Source organism: Callorhinus ursinus, unplaced genomic scaffold (assembly GCF_003265705.2).
Source record: "Callorhinus ursinus isolate GAN/ISIS: 27379988/994484 unplaced genomic scaffold, GSC_fseal_2.0 scaffold57, whole genome shotgun sequence".
NCBI lineage: Eukaryota > Metazoa > Chordata > Mammalia > Carnivora > Otariidae > Callorhinus > Callorhinus ursinus.
Genome location: NW_027397119.1, coordinates 7213682 through 7233477, shown reverse-complemented (window position 1 = coordinate 7233477; position 19796 = coordinate 7213682). Strand labels below are relative to the sequence as shown.

Here is a 19796-nt window from a genome sequence, read left to right as displayed (position 1 = left end):
GGGCGGGGCGGGCGGGGCGGGGCGACCCCGGGCCCCGCCCCCGGCGTCACGGCCTCCCCGAGGGCGTCACCCCCGCCCCGCGCTCCAGGTAGCGGCGGCCGCCGACCCCGCGGCGGCCTGGGGGCCGGGGCGGGGGCGGGGCGGGGCGGGGGCGTTCCCGGGCCCCCGCCCCGCGGCCTGCCGCCCGTGATGATGTCACAATCGCGGCGGGCTCCGGCGTTCCCGGGTCGGCTTCGGGCGCCGATCGGAGCGGGCAGCGGGCTCCTGAGTCATGGACTTCCCCTGGCCCCTCCTCTACCACTCCCACCGCCGCGCCGGGCCCCCCCGCAGGGGCTAGCGCTCGCGCGGCGGCTCCGAGGGGGTGGGGCTGCTGGGAATGGCTGTGCCCCCTTCGGCTCCTCTGCCGTGCTCGCCCTTTTACCTGCGGCGGCAGGCGCCGTGCCCGCAGTGCTCATGGGGCATGGAGGAGAAGGCGGCGGCCAGCGCGGGCTGCCGGGAGCCGCCGGGCGCCCCGAGGGCCGCCGCCGTCCCTTGCTTCGGCATATCCGTGGACCAGGACGACATCCTCCCGGGCGCCCTGCGCCTCATCCAGGAGCTGCGGCCGCATTGGAAGCCCGAGCAAGTTCGGACCAAGGTAGCCGAGCGGGCGCGGGGCCGGGCTGGGGCCCTGTCGGGGTTGGAGCGGGGATGCGTGGATGTCTGTCCGTGCATCCTTCCGGGTGGCGGTCCCACGGGTGCGCAGGGCAGGGTTGCAATGGTGGTTTGGGTGTGTATTTTGCTTCGTCTGTTCTGGCCCCGAAGCAGAGCCAGGCTCCCACCTCCCTCGGCCCCCACACGCCCCCCCCGGCCCCCACACCCCCCTCCTCCCGGGGCTCGCGGGCCGCCGGAGGTCCACCTGCCCACCGTCAGCAAGCTGCGCGCGCGGGCCCCACCCCCTGTCGCCGTGCGCCGGTGCCCCTCGCCGCCCGGAGGAGCGCGCGCGGCCGGCGCTGAAACCTGAGGAGGCAGGAACTTTTAAGGGAGCCCCCCACCTCCACACACACACACATCCCTGTCCCTTCTCCAGCCGGTGGTGGGAGCAAAGTCTCCAGGCTCTGAGCGGTTCCTGCCGGTCCCAGGAGCCACCGTGTGGAATTCCGGCTAGCCCAGGGCCCCCGCGCTGGGTGGAAACCCTCCCCGTCGCCCCAGGCTCAGGCTCAGCACCCCCACACAGGGGGCCTCCCCACCCCCCAGCTGGGCACATTCTCGGGGACACAGATGTGGGCAGAGCCTCCCACTGAGGAGCCTCAGGCAGACTCCCCAGCTGATCTGCATCCTCTGAAGAGGCTTCACCTGCTCACCCTCCCCCGCCAGCCCCTCTGGGAGCTGCGTGCGGAGGAAGGAGTCCTGAGCCCGGCACCTGCAGCTAGTGCTGGAGTGGCAGGGGCTTGGTGCTGCCAGGGCCTTCTGGGTGGGGAAAGGCCAGGTTCCCCCACCCAGTGCGGAGGCTGACAGACACCTCTTGGGGGAAGGATGGGTGGGTAGCATTTTCAAAATAAAAGACCCACTTTGGTTGTAAGACCCACAAGGGATCCAGCAGGTCTGAAGTTCATTCTAGCACTGATTGAACGTGCTACCTGCCAGTCTCTCCCCTCTCTGGGCCTCAGTTTCCCCACCTAGAATCGGTTCAGATGTCCTCTAGAGCCCCTACCAGCTCTGTCACACTGTGCCCTATAAATTCCATGGTTCATTCCTCCTTGCCACCGTACCCAGAGAGTCTGTTTTCCCCAGCCCATGGCCTACTGTCTCTTCTGGTTTGGAACTCAGAGGCCCTAAGGAGCTCCGACCACCAAAGCGCTCAGCTGGGTGCCAACCTCTGTACCTCCCGCACCTCCGCTGCTGGATGGGGCGTGAGGTGCAGCAAAGAGTCCCCGGCTGGGCAGATGGTGAGAGGCAGCTGGGTCAGAAAGTACTTGTCCTGGGCAGCTCCCGCTCCTCCCTGGCCACATTCTGGTCCATGGAGGTTTCTTTCAGGGATGGAGAAGTAAGAAGGGGGGAGGGGGCTTCTCCCACCAAGGAGTGTGGAAATTCTTCCACTGCCAAATCCCATCTGCCAGACCCAGGAGAGGTGAGGGTGCCTGAGCCGAGGTTTTGTTCTCGAACTCAGGCTATCCCAAGCACTGAGGAGGGTAAGGCATTAGAAAGAGTGCTGAGCTCCTCTTAAGTTAGAGGGCCAAAGAATGGGGGGGGGTTCTGCGTGGTTGTGCTGGGCATGCAAATGAGCACCCCATGCTGGAGCTGGGGAGCCATGGGGCAAGAGCAGAGACCCTGCCCCACACGCTCTTGTGCTCCCCCTCCCCATGCCAGCGCTTCACTGATGGCATCACCAACAAGCTGGTGGCCTGCTACGTGGAGGAGGACATGCGGGACTGCGTGCTGGTGCGGGTGTACGGGGAGCGTACCGAGCTGCTGGTGGACCGGGAGAATGAGGTCAGGAACTTCCAGCTGCTGCGAGCACATGGCTGCGCCCCCAAACTCTACTGCACCTTCCAGAATGGGCTGTGCTACGAGTACATGAGGGGCATGGCCCTGGGACCCGAGCACATCCGGGAGCCCCGGCTCTTCAGGTGAGAAGGTGGCCCGGGGTACCATTCATTCCTACGATTCCTCAGGCCTTGGCCAGCTTCCTCGGCATAGAGTGGAGTCCATGAATGAGTCATAAGGTCTGTGAACTTCCTGAAATTGCATGAAAAGTGCGTGTGCACGCACTTTGCTCTGCAGAGAGGGGCCATTGCTTTGAATGGATTTTTAGTGGCATCCGTTAGAAGGGGTACCTGCCTCTTAGGGAGGCAAGTGAGAATTTGGTGAACCTGAGACCAAAGGACCTGGTTCCCTAAATGCAGCAGGGCTCTGCTTCCTGGCCTCATGTCTCAGCCCTTTTGCCCACCCCATGTCTGACCTGGAAACCTCTCAGAGCCTTGGAAATGAAATCTGAGCCAAATCCCCAGAGCGCCCAGGATTTCCTGCCCCTCCCGTCCTGCCAGGAGCTCAAGCATGCTAGGAGAATGGGCCCCATCCAGGGTGAGCTTGGGTTTAGCAGCACAGAGAGACATCAGCCCTCCCCCAGTCTGAGCTCCTTCCAGGTTCCCCCAACAAAGTGGGAGCCCAGGTTTGGGCAGCTGCCAAGCCTTCCTTCCAGAGGCCCACAAGAACACATGACCCCCTGGGAGCCCCTCCCACTGAATGCCTGGATGTGTAGGACCCAGGAAGTAGACTTAACCTTCAAGCACTGTGGATGGCTCTGTGGGGTCTGGAACGGGGAGAACTAAAGAGGAGCCCAGAGTGCCTTTCTCTCCTCTAACCTTTCTGGGCGGGGATGTCAGGCAGAATCCCCCACCCCCACCCCCACCCCCGAGCCGCACCTGCGTGCGGAGCCCTCCAAGGAGCCCTCCAACTATAGCGAGGTCCCAGGCAGGCTGAGGTTGACTCCTGACCCTGGACAGCAGCCTAGGGGTTGGCCTGGGATCTTTGGGATCAGTCCCGTCCCAGCCAAGGAGAAGGAGCCTTCCAAATACGCCCAAATACCGGGGAGAAACAATAAAAGCCCATCTAGGGAGCAGACCAAGAAGGTTCCTTGCTTCCTCACCTGTTACTCAGTTAACCCCAAGTAAGTGCACCTGGCCTATTTGTGGAGAACCCCTGACAGGCCCTCCAGGGACTTAGAAGGGACTCTGAGATGCGTTCCCCTCGAGTACTCCGGAGCACTGCCTCTGGGACTGGTCAGGCCCTGGGATATTTATGTTCAGTTGTATGGTGTGTGTGTGTGTGTGTAGTTAGGGGGACATACAGACCTGTTGAGTGGTCTTCTCAGGCTCCCGCTGAGTGCCCAGGCTGGAGGTAGGAGGTCAGAGGAGGGTGGGGGCCCGGGGAACCATGGCCTGGCTTCTCCTACGCTCTGCTCCCAGCTCTCCTTCAAGTCTTTGTAAATAAGCTCAAATATTGGCAGGTCCTCCCTAGGTCCCTCCCAGTCTCCGGCCACCTCTATGAATATGGTGCTGTTCCTTGTTCTCTCGTGAAACAATTAGCACTGTCAGGAAGATTGAAGATGGATGTAGGTTCGATAACAACTTTACATTTGGGGGAGAGCCAGAAACTGGGATAGGTGTAGGAGGTAGGCTCTTCCCTGATGATTTTCCAAGGATAGACCATTATCTTTCTCGGGTGAAGGTGGATCTCTGCGGGGAAAGGCAAAGAGGACGCCTTGGGGAGCCATGTCCCCCGTTCCCCTGACCCCCACCTCCCAGCCTCTGCCTGCTGAGGCTTTGCAGCATAAAAATGCTGAGTGTTGAGGTTACTTTCATTGCTTTTCCAGACAACAGCCCTATTGATATTCAAGGAAACGCTCTGTTCATGCTCTAGTCAGAATCTTCCTTTGGGAAGGGAAGGCCTGGGTCTCAGGTCTATTTCCCTGCCTCGCCTAAAACCCTGGCGGGCTCCCTCCTGCCCCGGGGCCTCTAGCCTCTGAAAGCACAGCCTTCATCTCTCACCCGCTCACCCTCTCGGTGGCTGCCACACCCCCTGCCCCCTCCACCCTTCAGGAGCTGGGAGCCTGGGGGGCTTCCGGAGGAGACCCTAGACTGCCCTGCTATCCTGTTGGGTGACGGCCTGCCCCTTCCCAGGACCTGGCAAGGGGAGGGGTGTCCCTGGAACAGCTCAGGAACAAGGTTTCAAACAGCCAATGCCTTTGTTGTCTTTCCCAGTGATTATTATTCGAGCAACAGGCAGAGGCGAAGGAAGCGTGAATGTTGGAGGCTTGGCAGCCGGGCTGGGGGTGGGGCCCCAGAAGGGAGAGCTGCCAGAGGACTGGGGGAGCCCAGCTGGGATGCAGGGCCTCAGACGCCGGGGTCCTTATCAAGGCCCTCCCTCTCTGACCGGTCAGTCCTCCATCCGCCCCCGCCCTCTCCCAGCCCCCTTCCCCACCGCCCCCTCCTTCTCTCCCGGGACCTTGGATAATGTCCACAGGAGGACTTGAAAATAGAACGCTGGTTTGTTTTGCGTCCTTGGCACCCAGCCGCCAGCATCAACTCCCTGCCGCAGAGGAAGGGGCTGCCCTGGGCCGGCCTGCTTCCCTCCCCACCTTGGCCAGGCTGATAAGAGGCAGGCATTTCTTCCCAGCCTGGCATCACCACCCCCCTGATCCCTCGGTGCCCTGCATTCACCTCCCCCTGAGGGCATGGATCAGAGTCCAGGGAGGGAGGAGGGCCACTGCCCCCATCCCCAGGTGACCCCTCTGTCCTCAGGGGTTGCTGTGGGTACACGACCTTGGGGTGGGGCAGGGTCGCTGACCTGTGGCTGGCGGCCCACTGCTTTGCCTTCCTGCTCCCTGAAGCAGCCCCAGCTCCTGTTCTGGAAAGGTCACTGCTGGGCTAAAGGCCTTACGTCATTTTCATGCCTTCCGCTAAGACCTTCCTGCTCCAGGAGCGAGAATCCCTAAAAGAGCTGTCCCACCCTCAGCCCTCTGACTGGCCCGCGGTCCTCACCCTGTGGGACCCCTTTCTGGTCAGGAGGGGCTGAGCTGGGACGGGCCTGCCCCACACTGATGCTCTACTCTTCCTGTTTTCTGTTTAGGCTAATCGCCTTAGAAATGGCAAAGATTCACACCATCCACGCCAACGGCAGCCTGCCCAAGCCCACCCTGTGGCACAAGATGCACAATTACTTCACCCTTGTGAAGAACGAGATCAACCCCAGGTACAAAGGTCTGGGAGGGTTCAAAGCTGCCATTGTCTCTGCTGCCTTCATGTTATCCCGCCTCCATTCTTTCGGCTCCGTCCCCCACCCCACCCAGAGGCTGAGGGGCTCCTGACTTCTGAGTCTCTGTCTCCAAGCAGAGTTGGGCCGACCCACTGAATCTCAGGAACTTAAGATCCACAGCTCTAAGCCTGTGCTTATGTGCTGATTTCACTTTGAGTCTTCTGGTTGTGGTAGAGACGAGGGTTGGGGACTGCGTCTCCCCCTTTACTTAAAGGAGACTGAGGCTCAGAGACTAAGCTTTACCCGATGTTGGGGGCTCATCGGAGGCAGGGGTCTGTTTCCTAGCCCAGGGCCCTTTCTACCTTAGCTGCTTTCTGAGCAACCAGAAGGGAGAGCCTGGCCTCTGAGAATGGGGTGAGGCCGAGTTCAGTCAGTCAGAACTCAGCTTGTCAGTTGACAAGCCCTTGGGACATCAAGACTCCTGCTACTTGCCTAGACGGCTCTCGTCCGCACATGCCCCTGGGGACCCTGCTCCTCACCTTGTTCACACTGACAGCGTACCGTTCCCTCACTGGTACTCCACCCATCCTGACAGTGCCTTTCCCCAGGGAAGACGGGGCTCCCAGACAGCTAGGCTCTCTGGCCAGCAACCTGAGAGTCCTTCTAGCCTTCAGCTGCCTGGCTCCCAGCGTAGCATTGAGTGCTGGAAGAGGCACAGAGAGTTGGAGAGAAGAGTGGGTCACTCCTGCCCCCTCTAGGGGAAGGCAGTAGTGAGTCTGATCCCTCCATGTTCCCTGCTGGGTTGAACATCTCCCTTATTCCAAAGGTTCATGGGAGTGTAGCGTATCTCCTTCCCTCCTCTAAGATGACAAGACAATAATTAACTCTCTCTCAATCGTGTGTGTCTGTCTGTCTCTCTCTGTCTCACACACACACACACACACACACACACACACACACACACACACAAACACACACGCATGCGTGACTTTATCTGGATCCTCCCACTTAATGATTATCAAGCACTGCTTTAGGACTATTTGTCCAGGATGGCCCACATTCAGACCTTCGATGCCAAATGTTATCTCTGGGACAAGGACTGCCTATCCCTTAGGGCTAAAACAACACATGGAGAGCAGGACCCTGGGGTGTCTGAGTCAACAGGACCCTCTGATCGTGCAGCCCACCACTTTCATTTGGTAGATGGAAAAACTGAGGTCTGGAGAGGGGGTGGGACTTGCCCAAGGTCAGTGGCAGCTCAAGGGCTAGAGTCCAGACCTGCTGCTCAGGCATGACCCTTGCTACTTTAGCTTCCTTTGTACTGTCACCGTGTAACCTTCAGGGTGACCTTGTTGGGAGCGGAGTGGTCCCTGGAGAAGAGCTGACCGACTACCTTTGTTCTTGTCATATATTTGACCTTGGCAAATCGAGTTGTTTAACTTCTCGGAGGCTCTTTAGGGGTCGGTGCCTGCCCTAAACTGCCTAACCTGCCCCAAGCGGGGCTGTGATGAGCAGTCACCTGAATGAGATGAAACTCTTGAGCTCTAGTCACAGTCTAATAACCCTGATTTAGTCAATCCTGCATTTCACAAACCTCAACTGGGATTTAAAACAATGAAAAATACGGACGTGACATTGGCCCTACCCTCAAGGAGCTTAGGAACCATCTGGGTAAATAGGACCTGCCCATGCGAAGCGACAAAAGAAGGCAGGGCGTGTAATGCATGTGGCGGTGGGAGAACCAGGGCCAGTCTTCCTGGCAGAGGTAGAGGGGCAGAGCTGGGAAGGGAGGCCTCTCGGGCTGGCGGAGATGGTGTGAACACACTTGGCTCATGGGTGGCCAGTGGATGAGGGTGGCCGGAGTGGGCCTTCAGGAGGGATTGGGAAGGGCTGTGGGAAGTGGGTTGGAGCTAGACCGGAAGGACCCTTCCAAGTCAGGTTAAGGAGCCAGCATTTCATTTAACGGTCATTGTGGAGGCCTCTGAGCCAGGGACCATGACTGTGGTTTAGGGAGAAAGCTCTCTGGCATTGTAAAGGACAGAATCAGGTGGGATTTGGGGAAGGGGGGGTAGGGATTGGAGGTAAGGCGACCCCCTCAGGGAGTGTTGTAACTGAATGGGCAGGATCCACGGGCAGCTTCATGGTGGTGGTGGTGGATGGAGTGGGGGGGGAAGGGGAGTGGGGGACGCATCAGGCACCCTGTGGAAATAGATTTTGGTGGTCTTGGTGTCTGGTTGGGCATAGAGGGTGGGGGGTGATCGCTGCTTTGGGGGCATCAGGAGGAGATGGGGATGGGTTGAGTGGTGTAAGGGCAAAGGTGATGAGCCAGGAAGCTCCCAACACTCAGTCCACTGTGGGAGAAGGTACTTCCCTCCACCCAGATCCGGCGAGCTGAGTGGGTATTCGGCAGGCAGGCAGAAGTGTTTTCATCAGGACGAACCCCCAGGTTTCCCGGGGTGGGGGGGGCAGCCCCTGCACCACCACCACCCCCGCCGCTGCCTCTGAGGGACAGAGGAGGAGCAGGCTTCCTGGGGTGTGACAGCTTCTATGACGCGGTGGCGGCCACTCTTCTGCCAACCGCACAGCCCTGAGAAAGTCTAGTGGGCTCAGGGCTGAAGGCAGCGAAGCTGGCGGGGTTTCAAGTGCTCAGGGGAGGGAGGCTGCCCAGGGAGATAGAAGGCCTGGACCACTCCCACAGTAACCATCTGCGTGGCCTTGGGGTGGGTAAGGTGGGGGTCAGGAGGAGGTCAGGGCCTGGGCAGCAGGTATCTTAGATGTCAAAGACATGTTTTTCAGGCTGAGACCAGAGCAAACCAAAGGAGGCCTCCTAATTCTTATCTTTAGATGGTCTTGGACCAGGAAAAGAAAAAAAGAATCTTGAAAGGTATCTTCTTAAGGAGAGCCAAGACTGAAATGCGTTTATGCAGACCAGTCGACACAGATAAACTCCAGTGAGGCTAAAGGAAGCCCCCCCCCAGATCACCCCCCTCGTTAGACTCTCCCCAGCTCAGAGTGGCCTGTGCAGAGCCTCTGAGGGGCACTGAGGCCCTCGCAGTTAGGAGGTTCTGCTTGATTTTGCATCCATGCACAGGCTGAGGACTGCTTCCCTTGGGTGAGGGGGAAGAGGGTCCAGCTGTGCAAGAAACATCTGTAAGCTAGAAGGCCTCTGCCCTCTTCCTTGAGCCTCCATTTCCCCCAAAGACTTGCACTAGAGGCCTAAGATCCTCTCTCGCTTTGACCTTCTCAAAGCCTGGGAGGGAGCCTGCCGCTCATCCTTTCCCAGGGGGAGAGGGGGATGCCTTAGTTGCCGAACGCGCTTTGCCATGTTTTAGTCTCTGGGCCGTGTGAGGGGCTGCCGGGGCTTCCTTTGGGAGGATCGGGAGGACGGATCTCACGCTCATCCTCCTGCACGTACTCTGGCTGCCCTGGATAAGAAAGCAAACAGAAGCTACATGGAGACAGAACAGGAGATAAAACCGCAGCCTCCTCCCCTCCACCCATTGGTGGTTCTGGGGTTTTAAGGGCTGTGCTAACTATTTGGCTTTTCAGTGTACACAGTCCTGTGTGCTTCCTGGGGACCAAAGTTCAGAGCATCCCAGCACAGTGTGTCCTCACCAACTTCCACATGGCCTTTGCTACCAGCACCGACTGACCCGTCCATTCATTCATTCATTCCTCAGCGTGGGTTTCTTTCAGCAGCAAGGCCTTGGGTGCTGCGGGAGGGGGCAGAGCAGAAGGAGGGCTGGCCTCTGTCATCCGTGCTCCTGCCCGCAAGTTGCCCACGCATGCGTGGTCTGGGACAAGGGTACACATGCTCCTAGTTCAGGGTGGAGGGGACAAGTCACCGGGGAGCTTCGGAGCAAATGCTCAATTGAAAGGCCCTAATAGTCCCTTGGTCTTGTAGGAGTGAGCCCAAGAAGCAGTTTGTTTGCTTTCTTAAGTGGGCCTGAGTAGTCTCTCTGTGAGATGAGAAGTTAGGCTTTATGAGCCCTCTGGTCCTTTCCACCTGTGACACCAGCCGCTAGAAGAGGAGGGGGACCGGCCAGGAGTGTCCATCCTCCAGCCCCTCTGCAGAGCACTGTGATGCCTCCCCCAGACAGTCGTGGAGCACAGCTCCCTGTAGGCATCTTCCCCAGCGCCCTGAAAGCGGGTCTGTTCACAGCCCTCCCCTCTGCCCTTGTTCTCGTGTGGACGCACGCTCCCCGCTCCTGCCCTCTGTCTGTGCCGCCTCCCTTACCTTCCTCCCCCTTTCACGAAGTAGCGGGGACGCCACTGGATCGGGGACAGGCGAGCTTTGCAAAATGCTTTTACGCCCGCGTTTTAATAAGCTGCTTAGAGTGACTGCAGGAAGTCAGGCGATCAGGACGCCTTAGCGCCAGAGGACAAAAGTGAGGGTCTGAAGGGCGGGCCCTTTGTCCAGGGGTCCTCTGCAGGGACAGGCGGTGACAGGGCCAGAGCTCAGGGCTCCAGAGGCCCAGTGGCAGCCTGTCTTACTGTCAGCCTCCGTTCTGGCCGCTGCCCAGCTTTTCCGCAGATGTCCCCCAGGTGGAGGTGTTGGAACGGGAGCTGGCCTGGCTGAAGGAGCACCTGTCCCAGTTGGACTCCCCTGTGGTCTTCTGTCACAATGACCTGCTCTGCAAGAACATCATCTACGACAGCACCAAAGGTACGGCTTCCCGGGCTCTGGCTGGGCCACGGCTGGGCCGGGCCTGAGTGATCAGCTGCCTTTGGGGGGCCGGTCCTCAGACTGGCCCTCGGACAAGCAAAAGGCGACCTTCCAGTTTAGATCTCAAGTTAATAGAGAAAGGGAGGGGCCCCTGGGTGGCTCAGTCGTTAAGCGTCTGCCTTCCTTCGGCTCAGGTCACGGTCCCAGGGTCCTGGGATCGAGCCCCACATCGGGCTCCCTGCTCCGCGGGAAGCCTGCTTCTCCCTCTCCCACTCCCCCTGCTTGTGTTCCCTCTCTCGCTGTGTCTCTCTCTGTCAAATAAATGGATAAAATCTTAAAAAAAAAAAAAAGAGAGAGAGAGAGAGAGAGAGAAAGGGAAAAGGAAATAAATTTCTACTTAGAAAAACCTATGCCCGGAAAGAACTCAAAACTGTGGTTTGTGGAGGTCCTTGATGTGAGGCCACCTGAGCCATTCCCCGCCGACAACATTTTGGGCTTGAGGTCATCTGGGGTGGCCCAGGCCCTCCTAGAGACAGAACCTTCCTGTGTGCCTAATGAGAGCTCCAGCCCCAGGGAGCCCTGACCTTTATTTCTGGTCCTCGGCCATGCTGAGGATAGATGTCTGTAGATGAGCAGAGCTTGAGGATCCACCTGTGTGAGGGACAGCTGGAGGGCAGATGGACAAATGAACAGTGTCGAAGGCGGCCACTGGGGAGGGTGGGGGCTGGGTTGCCACGAGAGGCCAGCCAGAGTCTGTGCGTGCATTCCGGAGGTCTGTGGGGACTTGACCAGGCCGTTCCCCTATCTCCAGGGACCGACCCTCATCCCTGTCTCTTGCCCCACAGGTCACGTAAGGTTCATTGACTATGAGTACGCCGGCTACAACTACCAAGCCTTTGACATTGGCAACCATTTCAATGAGTTTGCAGGTGAGCAGGGTATTGCTCTTTGGTCTTTGTCCAAGATACTTTCCTCATGATGGATGGCCAGGTCCAGGGTGAAAATGAGAGGGGTTTCTGGCCCTGCTGGGTAGAGACTTGACAGCCCCTGGCCTCCAAAATCTCACGACTCATGGAGGAAGGCACAACCTGCCTTGAGGGAGCGCCAAGTCTCACATGGGTGGCCGGACCCCCACACACAGAGCCAACCCCTGCTAGCCCATCTGGCAGTTTGGTACAAATCAGGAGAACGTGCCCTCCGTAGGACCCCTAAGGACACTGGGCTTGGCATGTGAGTTAGAAAAAGACCGGGGTGCCTGGCCGGCTCAGTCGGTGGAGCGTGCAATTCTTGATCTTGGGGCTGTGAGTTCAAGCCCCACATCGGGTGATTACCTTAGAAAATTAAAAAATCTTAAGAACAAGCCCCCTTCCCCTGGGCAGACGTAGCTTCTGCCTGCCCCTTCACCCAGGCTGCCTTCTCCCAGTATCACCTGCCCAATCATGAGTAAGGGTCCTGCATGCAGAGAAGGAGCAGAACGAGCTGGTGGCCTGATGAGAATCGTCTAGGTGGAACTCGTGAAAAGCGTATATGCTGCAACTGGACTGTCCAAGTTCAAATCCTGGCTTTGTTGCTTACTAGCTGTGTGACCCTTGGGCTGGGCACTCAGCTTCTCTGGGCCTCTGGAAAGTGGAGATACTTCGTCCCATCAACGTGAGACACACACACGCACACACGTGTAGCACATGCTAAGCCTCATGCCGGTGTTCACTGGTACTAGGCAAGGAAGCCTGCCGGTAGCTAAGGGAGACCGGCACGGGAGCGGATGGGGTTGGATGAGGGCTGTTTTGTTGCGCTAGCCAGCTCAGCAAAGGCCCAGGATGTACAATAGAATCATTTGTATGAGGAAGCCGGGCAGGTTTTTCCAGCTTGAGGGCTTCATTGTTAAACGATTTGATGGGACCAGAGAGGCAACCCATGGATGGAGCTGGACCCCGGGGGCTGGAGGGATATCATCCGACTTGCAGTGTGGGGTGCTCAGCGTGATGGAGCCAGCCCCTGGGGCGCAGGTCAGGTGAGGCACACCCAGGCCAGCTCCAAAACTTCCACCTGGCCCAGCCTCGGCCACTCCCCAGCCCAAGCCTGGCCAATTGTGTCCCTTCAAGAACCCCAGTTGACCAGGTCTGTCAAGCGCTCATTGCCCCTGACGGTATGACTTCCCAGGGTGGCCAGCAGCTGCATCTAGGAACCTGCAGGACAGTGGGGCCTCAGCTGGGCAGAGCCGTGATGCTGTGGGGTGTGGCACCAAGCAGAGGCCCTGGGCCTCTGAGCGCTCAGCCGCCAGACCCGCTGGCCTTTCCAGAAGGGATCGTCCTGAAGCATTTCAGGCCCTCCTCACCCACCACATAGAGCAAGGTCCAGCTGGAATTTCTCCAAAGAGGCAGATTGCATCCTGCTCCCAGGTTGCGAAGGAAGGAGGAAGGCAGGGAAGGAGATTGGGAACTGGGGAGGGAGAACACCTGGGTTCTCGGGAGCAGGGAGACCCCGTTCTGGGAGGCAGGAGGTAAGAGTTCTAACCGGGAGCGAGCTTCTGCGCTCTGGGCCTGAGTTTCTACACCTGCACCAGGGGATTCTTTCCCAGCCATCCTCTTGGGGCCCGAGGAGACTGAGCGTGTCTCTCCGGGAGTATGAGGGAAGCTTGGGAAGGACAGGGCGGGAGAGACTGCGGGCAAGATGGCCTGGTCCTGGTCCCGTCTTAAGTGAACTACGACTCTCCGTGCCAGCTCGAAGGCAAGGCGCTGCCACGGGGCCCGGGATGTGGCTGATGCGCGTTGGGCCGGCAGCTGGAGGACTCAAGGAAGGGCAGGACCGGAAGGAATCGAAGCCACCCGGTCCAGGGGTTCCAAGCGTGGCTGCATTCCCGAATCATCTGGAGAATTGGACAGGGGGCTAGAGGTGCCTGGGAACCTATGTTTTTAGCAAGCTCTGCAGGCGATGTTTTGAAGGAGCCAGCTCAACACTGGTCCAGGAGGCAGAGTCGGAGACCCCACGCTTCTAAATGAGACCCTCCGGGCGGTGGGAGGGAAGGCCTTGTGCAGGGCTCACTGGTCAGCATCCCACCAAAGGGGAGGCCCCTGACGTGGTGCTGTGAGGGAGCACCTCCTGTGGGCGTAGTTTCTATAAAGGGCACGGGGGTACAGTGATGCTGTCTTAGGGGTCCCTGTCACACCCAAGACCATGCCTCGCCCTACAACCAGTCTGCCTCTGTGCTTTCCTCCAGCCCATGGAAAGCAGAGCCCCCAGCTCCCCACATTGGGTAAGTTTGGTGGGCAGCAGGCTGTATTCCTAGGCTCAGCCTGGCAGGATGTATGTGGAGGTTTTGAGGGGAGCAGGGAACCCCTGATGAGCTGGAGGAGCCCCCTCCCCAGGTGGGCCCACCTCCCAGCAACTACCCCGTGGCTGCTTCCCATCAGGTGTGAACGAGGTGGATTACTGCTGGTACCCCGGCCGGGACACCCAGCTTCGCTGGCTGCGCTATTACCTGCAGGCACAGAAGGGCATGGCCGTGACCCCCAGGGAGGTGGAGAGGCTCTATGTGCAAGTCAACAAGTTTGCCCTGGTAAGTGTGGGCCGGGAGAGGGCAGGGGAGGGAGGGGCTGGGAGGAGGGGCCAACTCCAGCTCCTCCGCTCCCACAGCCCAGGGTGGAGGAAGCAGAGGCCCGGGTGAGGGGTGAGGGGTGAGGTCCTAGGACCCCAGGACCCGAAGTGAGATCTGGGAAGAGCCCTCTTGAGCGTCCCCAGAATACTGAGATGCCCTGTTTCCTGCTTCTCCCTATCCTGTCAAGTCTCTTTCTCCTTTCTAGGAAAAGACTTCCAAGAAAGAGCCCAGCTTCCTGTTTTAGCAGTTCTCTCATTTGGACAAGCAGTTCTCTCTAGCGTCTAACGTTAGCCTTTCATGCTGCAGTTAAACTTTTTTTTTAAAGCCTTTGGAGGAGATAAAGAATGTCAGTTCTAATCCTCCTTGTTAGCTACCTTCACTGACTCAACTCCATGTAAGCCTCTCCCATCAGGCTCTTCCTGCTCAAATTACTGAGCTGTCAGTTCTTGATTTTGAGTGCCATTTATCCAGGGTACCTGGTTCATGCCCGGTCTCCTCCGGTGTGTGTCCAGGGGATTGCTAACTAGTCTTATTAATGTCAGGCACGTAGAAGCAAGAAGACAAGTCCACTGCCCTGAGTTTCACAATACATCATGGAGGTTAAGTAGAATCTTTACTTACGTGTCATTTTGGATTACCTCTCCTGGTTTCCTCATTGGCACAAAACTGAATCTCCATCAGGTTCTTCCTCCTAACTGTTCCACTTAAGCCTTCCTCTTGCTAAAGGTTTCCATGTAATCACTGACACGTGGCTAATTGATCTATGCCCCTGGAAGTCCCGAAAAGCGGAGGGAGGTGCTATGCAGCCAACCCCAGGGCGAACGGGATGTGGGGGGGGTGGGCCCTGGCCCGGGATAGTCATGCTGTCACTGCTGTTTGCCCACGGACAGCTGAGAGCAGGCTCTGGTTTCTTGAGTCTGGAGTGGGGTAGTCTGGCCCCGAGGGCGCCTCTGGCCAGAGGGAGAGCAGTTGAAGGCTTAGTCAAAGCCCAGACTCAGGGCTTCTCGCTCCCACATCTACACTCCTTTCCCAACCTAACCCACCTCTGGACAGAAGAGGGAAAAGGGGTGGAGGTCAGTTAAGGGGCTCCTCCTGATGACCGTGGGACTGGGCCTGTGCTCTGGGGCAGGGGTTCATCTCATCCTGGAACCTTGGCCTTGAAGGCCCCAGGAGATTCCCCTGGGCGGGGGGGGGGGGGGGGGGAAGCCAGGGATGGAGCTATGCTCGGGCTGGGGAACAAGCTGAAAGTTCTAGAACCATTACGCTGACCCCTACCTGGGGCAGGTAGAACTCTGCTTTTTTCTCAAGGGAGTGAAGCCCCCAAATGCAGTCCAGTGACTTGGCCTCCAGAATTCCCCTGACTTGTGCCAGGGGGACCCCATCGTGTCTCGGCCCGTGCCCTAGTTCTGTGTCCTCCAGGGTGACCATCTCCTCTAGCTCCATGGGGTTCGTGACAGGCATTGAGTGGTTGCCTTGCTGACTCACTTTGGTCCCTTTCCAGGCATCTCACTTCTTCTGGGCACTCTGGGCCCTCATCCAGAACCAGTTCTCCACCATCGACTTCGATTTCCTCAGGTGAGTGCAGGGGGCGCGTTGGGGTGGTGGGGAGTGGGGGAAAGGAGTAGCTTGAGCCAAGGATGTGGGGGCAAAGGACAGCCGCGGAAGAACATCCAGTGTCCCTTCCTCTGCTCTAACTTGTCCCCATTCCAGCCACCCAGTATCCAGGGGGAGTCACCACTCTAGGGGAAACATCTGAGCCCAGAGCACCACTCTGAAAGTAGTCAAAAGTTCTTGAACCCTCCCCTTGTGCCTCGTAGGAGATTCGCTTTCCCTCCTCCATCTTACGACCTAAGCCATTGCTCTTAGCCACAGAGCCCGGTGGTGAAAAACCTGTTCGTTTTATAGCAGAGAGGACAGAGTTCTTCCAGAGAGCAAAAGTGACTCCCTGAGGTGACTCAGGTGGTTGAGTGCTTACCATGTGCAATATTGGGCCCGGCTCCTCCTTCAGTGAGGTACTAGGGTCTGCACCGAGACCGTACCAGATTACTGACTCCTGGCTCCATCATCAGGTACACACGTCCTTAAGGACCAGGAAACATCTTGTCTAGTCTTTCTCCATTCTGGTCTAGTGTTCTTGCCCTGTCCGCCTCCCTCAGCTGGAAAGGAGTCACTACCCTGACTTCACAGTGTTCACAGCGACTGGAGAGGTGCAAGTCAAAGGCACAGTGAGGCTAGAATGGCTATTAGCAGATAAACAGAAAACAAGGGTTGGGAAGGATGTAGAAAATCAGAACCGTTGGACGCCACTGGTGGGAACGTAAAATGGCGCAGCTGCTGGGGAAAACAATACTGTGCTTCCTCAAATAGTTAAAAATAGAATTCCTGGGCGATCCAGTATTCTTGCCGCTGGGTGTGTAGCCAGAGTTGAAAGCAGGGGGTCAGAGGGCTATTTGCACACCCATGTTGATAGCATTATTCACAGCAGCCAAGAGGCAGAAGCAACCCCATGTCCATGGATGGCTGAATGGGGAAACAAAGTGTGGTCTACACACATGATGGAATATTACTCAGCCTTTTAAAGAGAGGAAGCCGTGTCACATGCTACAACATACAAACTCTGAGGACAGGCTAAGTGAAAGAAGCCAGTCACAGAAAGACCAATACTGTAGGATTCCACTTATATAACTAAATTAGTCAAGTTCATAGAAACAGAGAGTAGGGGGGCAACTGACTGGCTCAGTCAGTAGAGCATGTGACTCTTGACCTCAGGCTCATGAGTTTGAGCCCCGCATGCGGTGTGTTTACTTAGATTTTTTTTTTTTTTTTTTTTTAAAGAAACAGTAGAGTGGTTTTTGCCAAGCTCTGCACTGCTGCACTGCAGGGGAGGGAGATATGGGAAGTTGCTGTTTAATGGGTACAGAGTTTCAGTTTTGCAAACTGAAAAAGTCTTGGAGAGCTGTTGTATAAGGATATAAATGAACTGTTAAAAAAACAAAACAACAACAACAAAAAGCATTTGGGGAAGGGCTGCTCCAGGCCGATCTAAGAAGAAAAATAAAAAAGTTAAAAAAAACAAACCTCCGCCTGCCCTGGGGTTGAGCTGGTGAGACTTGCTCACGGTGAGAGTCCCCCGGGTCAGGCCCACCTGGCTTTCCTTCTCAGCCGGGCTCCTGTTCTCATCCTCCGGCAGGTACGCAGTGATCCGATTCCACCAGTACTTCAAGGTGAAGCCTCAAGTGTCAGCCTTGGAGATGCCAAAGTGACCAGCTTCCCCATCTCTCCCTTACCCATCTGCCTGGCCAGACCTGTTCTCCAGGGCTCTGTCCTGCTCTGGGGGCCACACACTTGGACAAGGTGGGAGAGGGGTCAGGTGGGTGTCCAGGGAGAAGGCTCCACCCCTGCCGCCAGCCCCCAGTGGATGCTGCTGGAGACCACATTCTTTTGTTTGGAGGGGCTGATAGGACCCAGCTCTGGGGGGTCCCCTTCACCTTGCCAGACTTGGGGGGAGGGGGCTGGGGGGGGTTGGGGAAGTGCCTGTAAGTCAGCCAGGGCCTGGACCACAACCACCCCTGGGAAGCCCAGTATTCCTGGCCTCAGGCCAGGCTGGAATCAGGGCTGCCTTAGATGTGTCTTTGACCTTCCTGGCTTGGGGAAAGGGGGAGGTGGGAGGGCTCCTTTCTACCTCCAGTGCCCTGAGCCTCCAGCCCATCTCCCCCTGCATGCCTCACGTGGGAGGTGCTGATGAACCCAAACCAGCATCATGCCAACTCTGACCGATGGATGTACATATCCGGGGGGGGGGGGGCGGGATGGTCTAGAACTGGGTTTAACGGCTCCCCCCAAAGCCGCCTCATCTGAGATCCCTCCCTTTCTCCAAGCCAGATCCAATCAAACCACCCCTTCCCAGACCTCTGCCCCAGGACCTGTGCTCCTTCGCCTCCCGTGCCCTTTTTGTTCTGTGCTTGTGTTCTGTCTCTCTGCCACCTGCTGGGAGGGAAGGCAAGGGGGTGGTGCCCTCCTGGGCCTCCAGAGCCCAGCTCTGCTTTGTGCTTGGCTGGAGGGGGACAGAACCCAGAGGGGGGTGGCCAGCAGCAGCCAGCAGCTTTCTGCCTTGTTCCCTGCCCTGCCCTCCAGGGCCTCAGTTCTAAGGATTTATCTCCCTCTCTCCACCTGTCCTGAAGTGGACCCAAGCACTTCCCACTAGGAAATGAGTAGTGGGAGTCAAGGGGCCGGGGCTAGGAACTTCGGGGCTCACCGGGCATCCAAGAGCCTGGGTAGGATGGGTCGTGAAGGTGCTGAGCTCATGGCCCCGGACTCTCAACGCCCTCCACCTCCTCTCTGCCCTCACAGCCTCCTGGCTCTGGCCCAAAAAAGTGATTCATTTGTAAATTATCATGGTTTTCTGCATTAAAATGGCCATTTCTGGACCACTCTGTGTCTGAGTGCCTACAGTGAGGATTTGCCTGACATAGAGGGGATGATGGATTAGTTCTCCCGCAGTGGGGTGGGGGTGGGGGGTTGCAGCCCGCGCCTCCAGGGGTCCCTGGGGCTGCACGTTTCCTACCCCACCCTCCTCCGTGCACCTGGCTCGCAAGGCCTGGGCTCCTGGTTTGGGGTAGGTCTGGACACGACTAGTGCCTTCACCACTCTTCTGCCTTTGACTGTCTTGCTAGAATAAGGGGAGCCCAGGAGGATACTGCTACTGGGGAAGGGAGCTAGGCTGGGGCCTCACCAGGCGGGAAACCAGCGAGACCTTGCGGGGACGCACTCAGGACCTTCTTCCTGGGCCGGGTTTTGGCTCCTAGCCGTTGAGGGGGAGGGGGTGTTGCTCTGCTGGAGAGCAGGCAACGATGATTTCTGGAATGAATCGGTCACTTTCTCAGAAGGCCTGAGGGAAGGGAGAGCAGAAGCTCAAAGGAGAGCCGGGGTACCCCTCTCAGCAGCCCGGGCTGCCGAGGCAGCGCTGCCTCCAGGGCCCCCTAGAAGGTGCCCGGTGCCCTGAAGATTGGGGAGAGCAGTGGCTGCCTGCCAGGTAGACTGGCTGTTTGGCTTCTGCCGGCAAAAGTACCGGCTGCCATGGAAACCGCTGGAGCAGAGCTAGCCCCAGCAGCTGGGGCCTTCAAGGTCATGGTGATCCAGTGTGGCGGGGGGGGGGGGGGGGGGGGGGGGGGGGGGAGCCGTACCAAGCCCAGGAAGGGTATGGGAGAGGACGTGGGGGGAAAAGGTGGGCCCGGGCCTAGGGACAGTGCTGGGGCTGGGCAGGCAGGGCCCCTCAGGGGTACCATGGGGTCAGGTGCTTGTGGGCAGGGCCTTCTTGTGGACTAAAGGGCAGTGCCCACCCTGCTTGTTCCTCTCAGATCCACCTCTGGAGCTGAGGGCAGAAATAACCACTGGGAAGGCAGCTTCGTTTCCAGCCTCCTGGGGCCTTGATGTCACAGCGTTGGAGACGGTGTTGCGGTGGTGAGCAGGGAATGGCTGGGACAGGGTCCCCCAGGTACCATCCTGTGCCCCTACGGCCCCGGCCGCCACCTGCACCAAAGGAGCGAACCTGCAGGCACCATCCCACTGCCTTTGAGAAAACATCCTCATTCCTCCAGTGCTCCAGGGGAGGGGGCAGGTGGGGGCGGGGGGGGGGGCTGGGTAGTTTAGGAGGCCCCTCCCCCTCAAGGCCTGGAGTCCTGTCTCTCCTTTCACTGCCACCCCAGACTAACCAGCACCCCTGCCCCCCTGGTTCCAAGCACCAGGCCTTGGCAACTCCCGGGGTCGGGGGGCTGGGCTCTACTCTCTCAGACCTTTGCTGGA

The 19796-nt window shown here is 58.3% G+C and overlaps 1 protein-coding gene across 3 annotated transcripts; it reads left to right on the top strand.

Moving 5' to 3' along the window:
- The first annotated feature begins 156 nt into the window (after positions 1-156).
- ETNK2 (ethanolamine kinase 2) lies at positions 157-19454 on the top strand. Of its 3 annotated transcripts, XM_073884561.1 has the most exons (9): positions 161-634; positions 2347-2606; positions 5608-5730; positions 10257-10399; positions 11245-11328; positions 13810-13955; positions 15496-15569; positions 17185-17364; positions 19352-19454. In XM_073884561.1, the coding sequence occupies exons 1-8, from the start codon at positions 377-379 to the stop codon at positions 17255-17257; spliced, it is 1161 nt and encodes a 386-aa protein (XP_073740662.1). In that variant the 5' UTR covers positions 161-376; the 3' UTR covers positions 17258-17364; positions 19352-19454. The 3 variants fall into 3 exon arrangements, with proteins under 3 accessions (XP_073740663.1, XP_073740662.1, XP_025711116.1); XM_073884562.1 differs by lacking the exons at positions 15496-15569; positions 17185-17364; positions 19352-19454 and adding an exon at positions 14200-14330 and having other exon boundaries at positions 157-634; XM_025855331.2 differs by lacking the exons at positions 161-634; positions 2347-2606; positions 19352-19454 and adding an exon at positions 4763-4913 and having other exon boundaries at positions 17185-17492.
- Positions 19455-19796: the final 342 nt, after the last annotated feature.

Coding starts and splice junctions, on each gene's coding strand:
- ETNK2 (XM_073884561.1), top strand. CDS start 377: ATGGCTGTGCCCCCTTCGGCTCCTCTGCCGTGCTCGCCCTTTTACCTG. Junction 5,731..10,256: donor AAGAACGAGATCAACCCCAG/GTACAAAGGTCT, acceptor GCCGCTGCCCAG/CTTTTCCGCAGATGTCCCCC. Junction 10,400..11,244: donor CATCTACGACAGCACCAAAG/GTACGGCTTCCC, acceptor CTTGCCCCACAG/GTCACGTAAGGTTCATTGAC.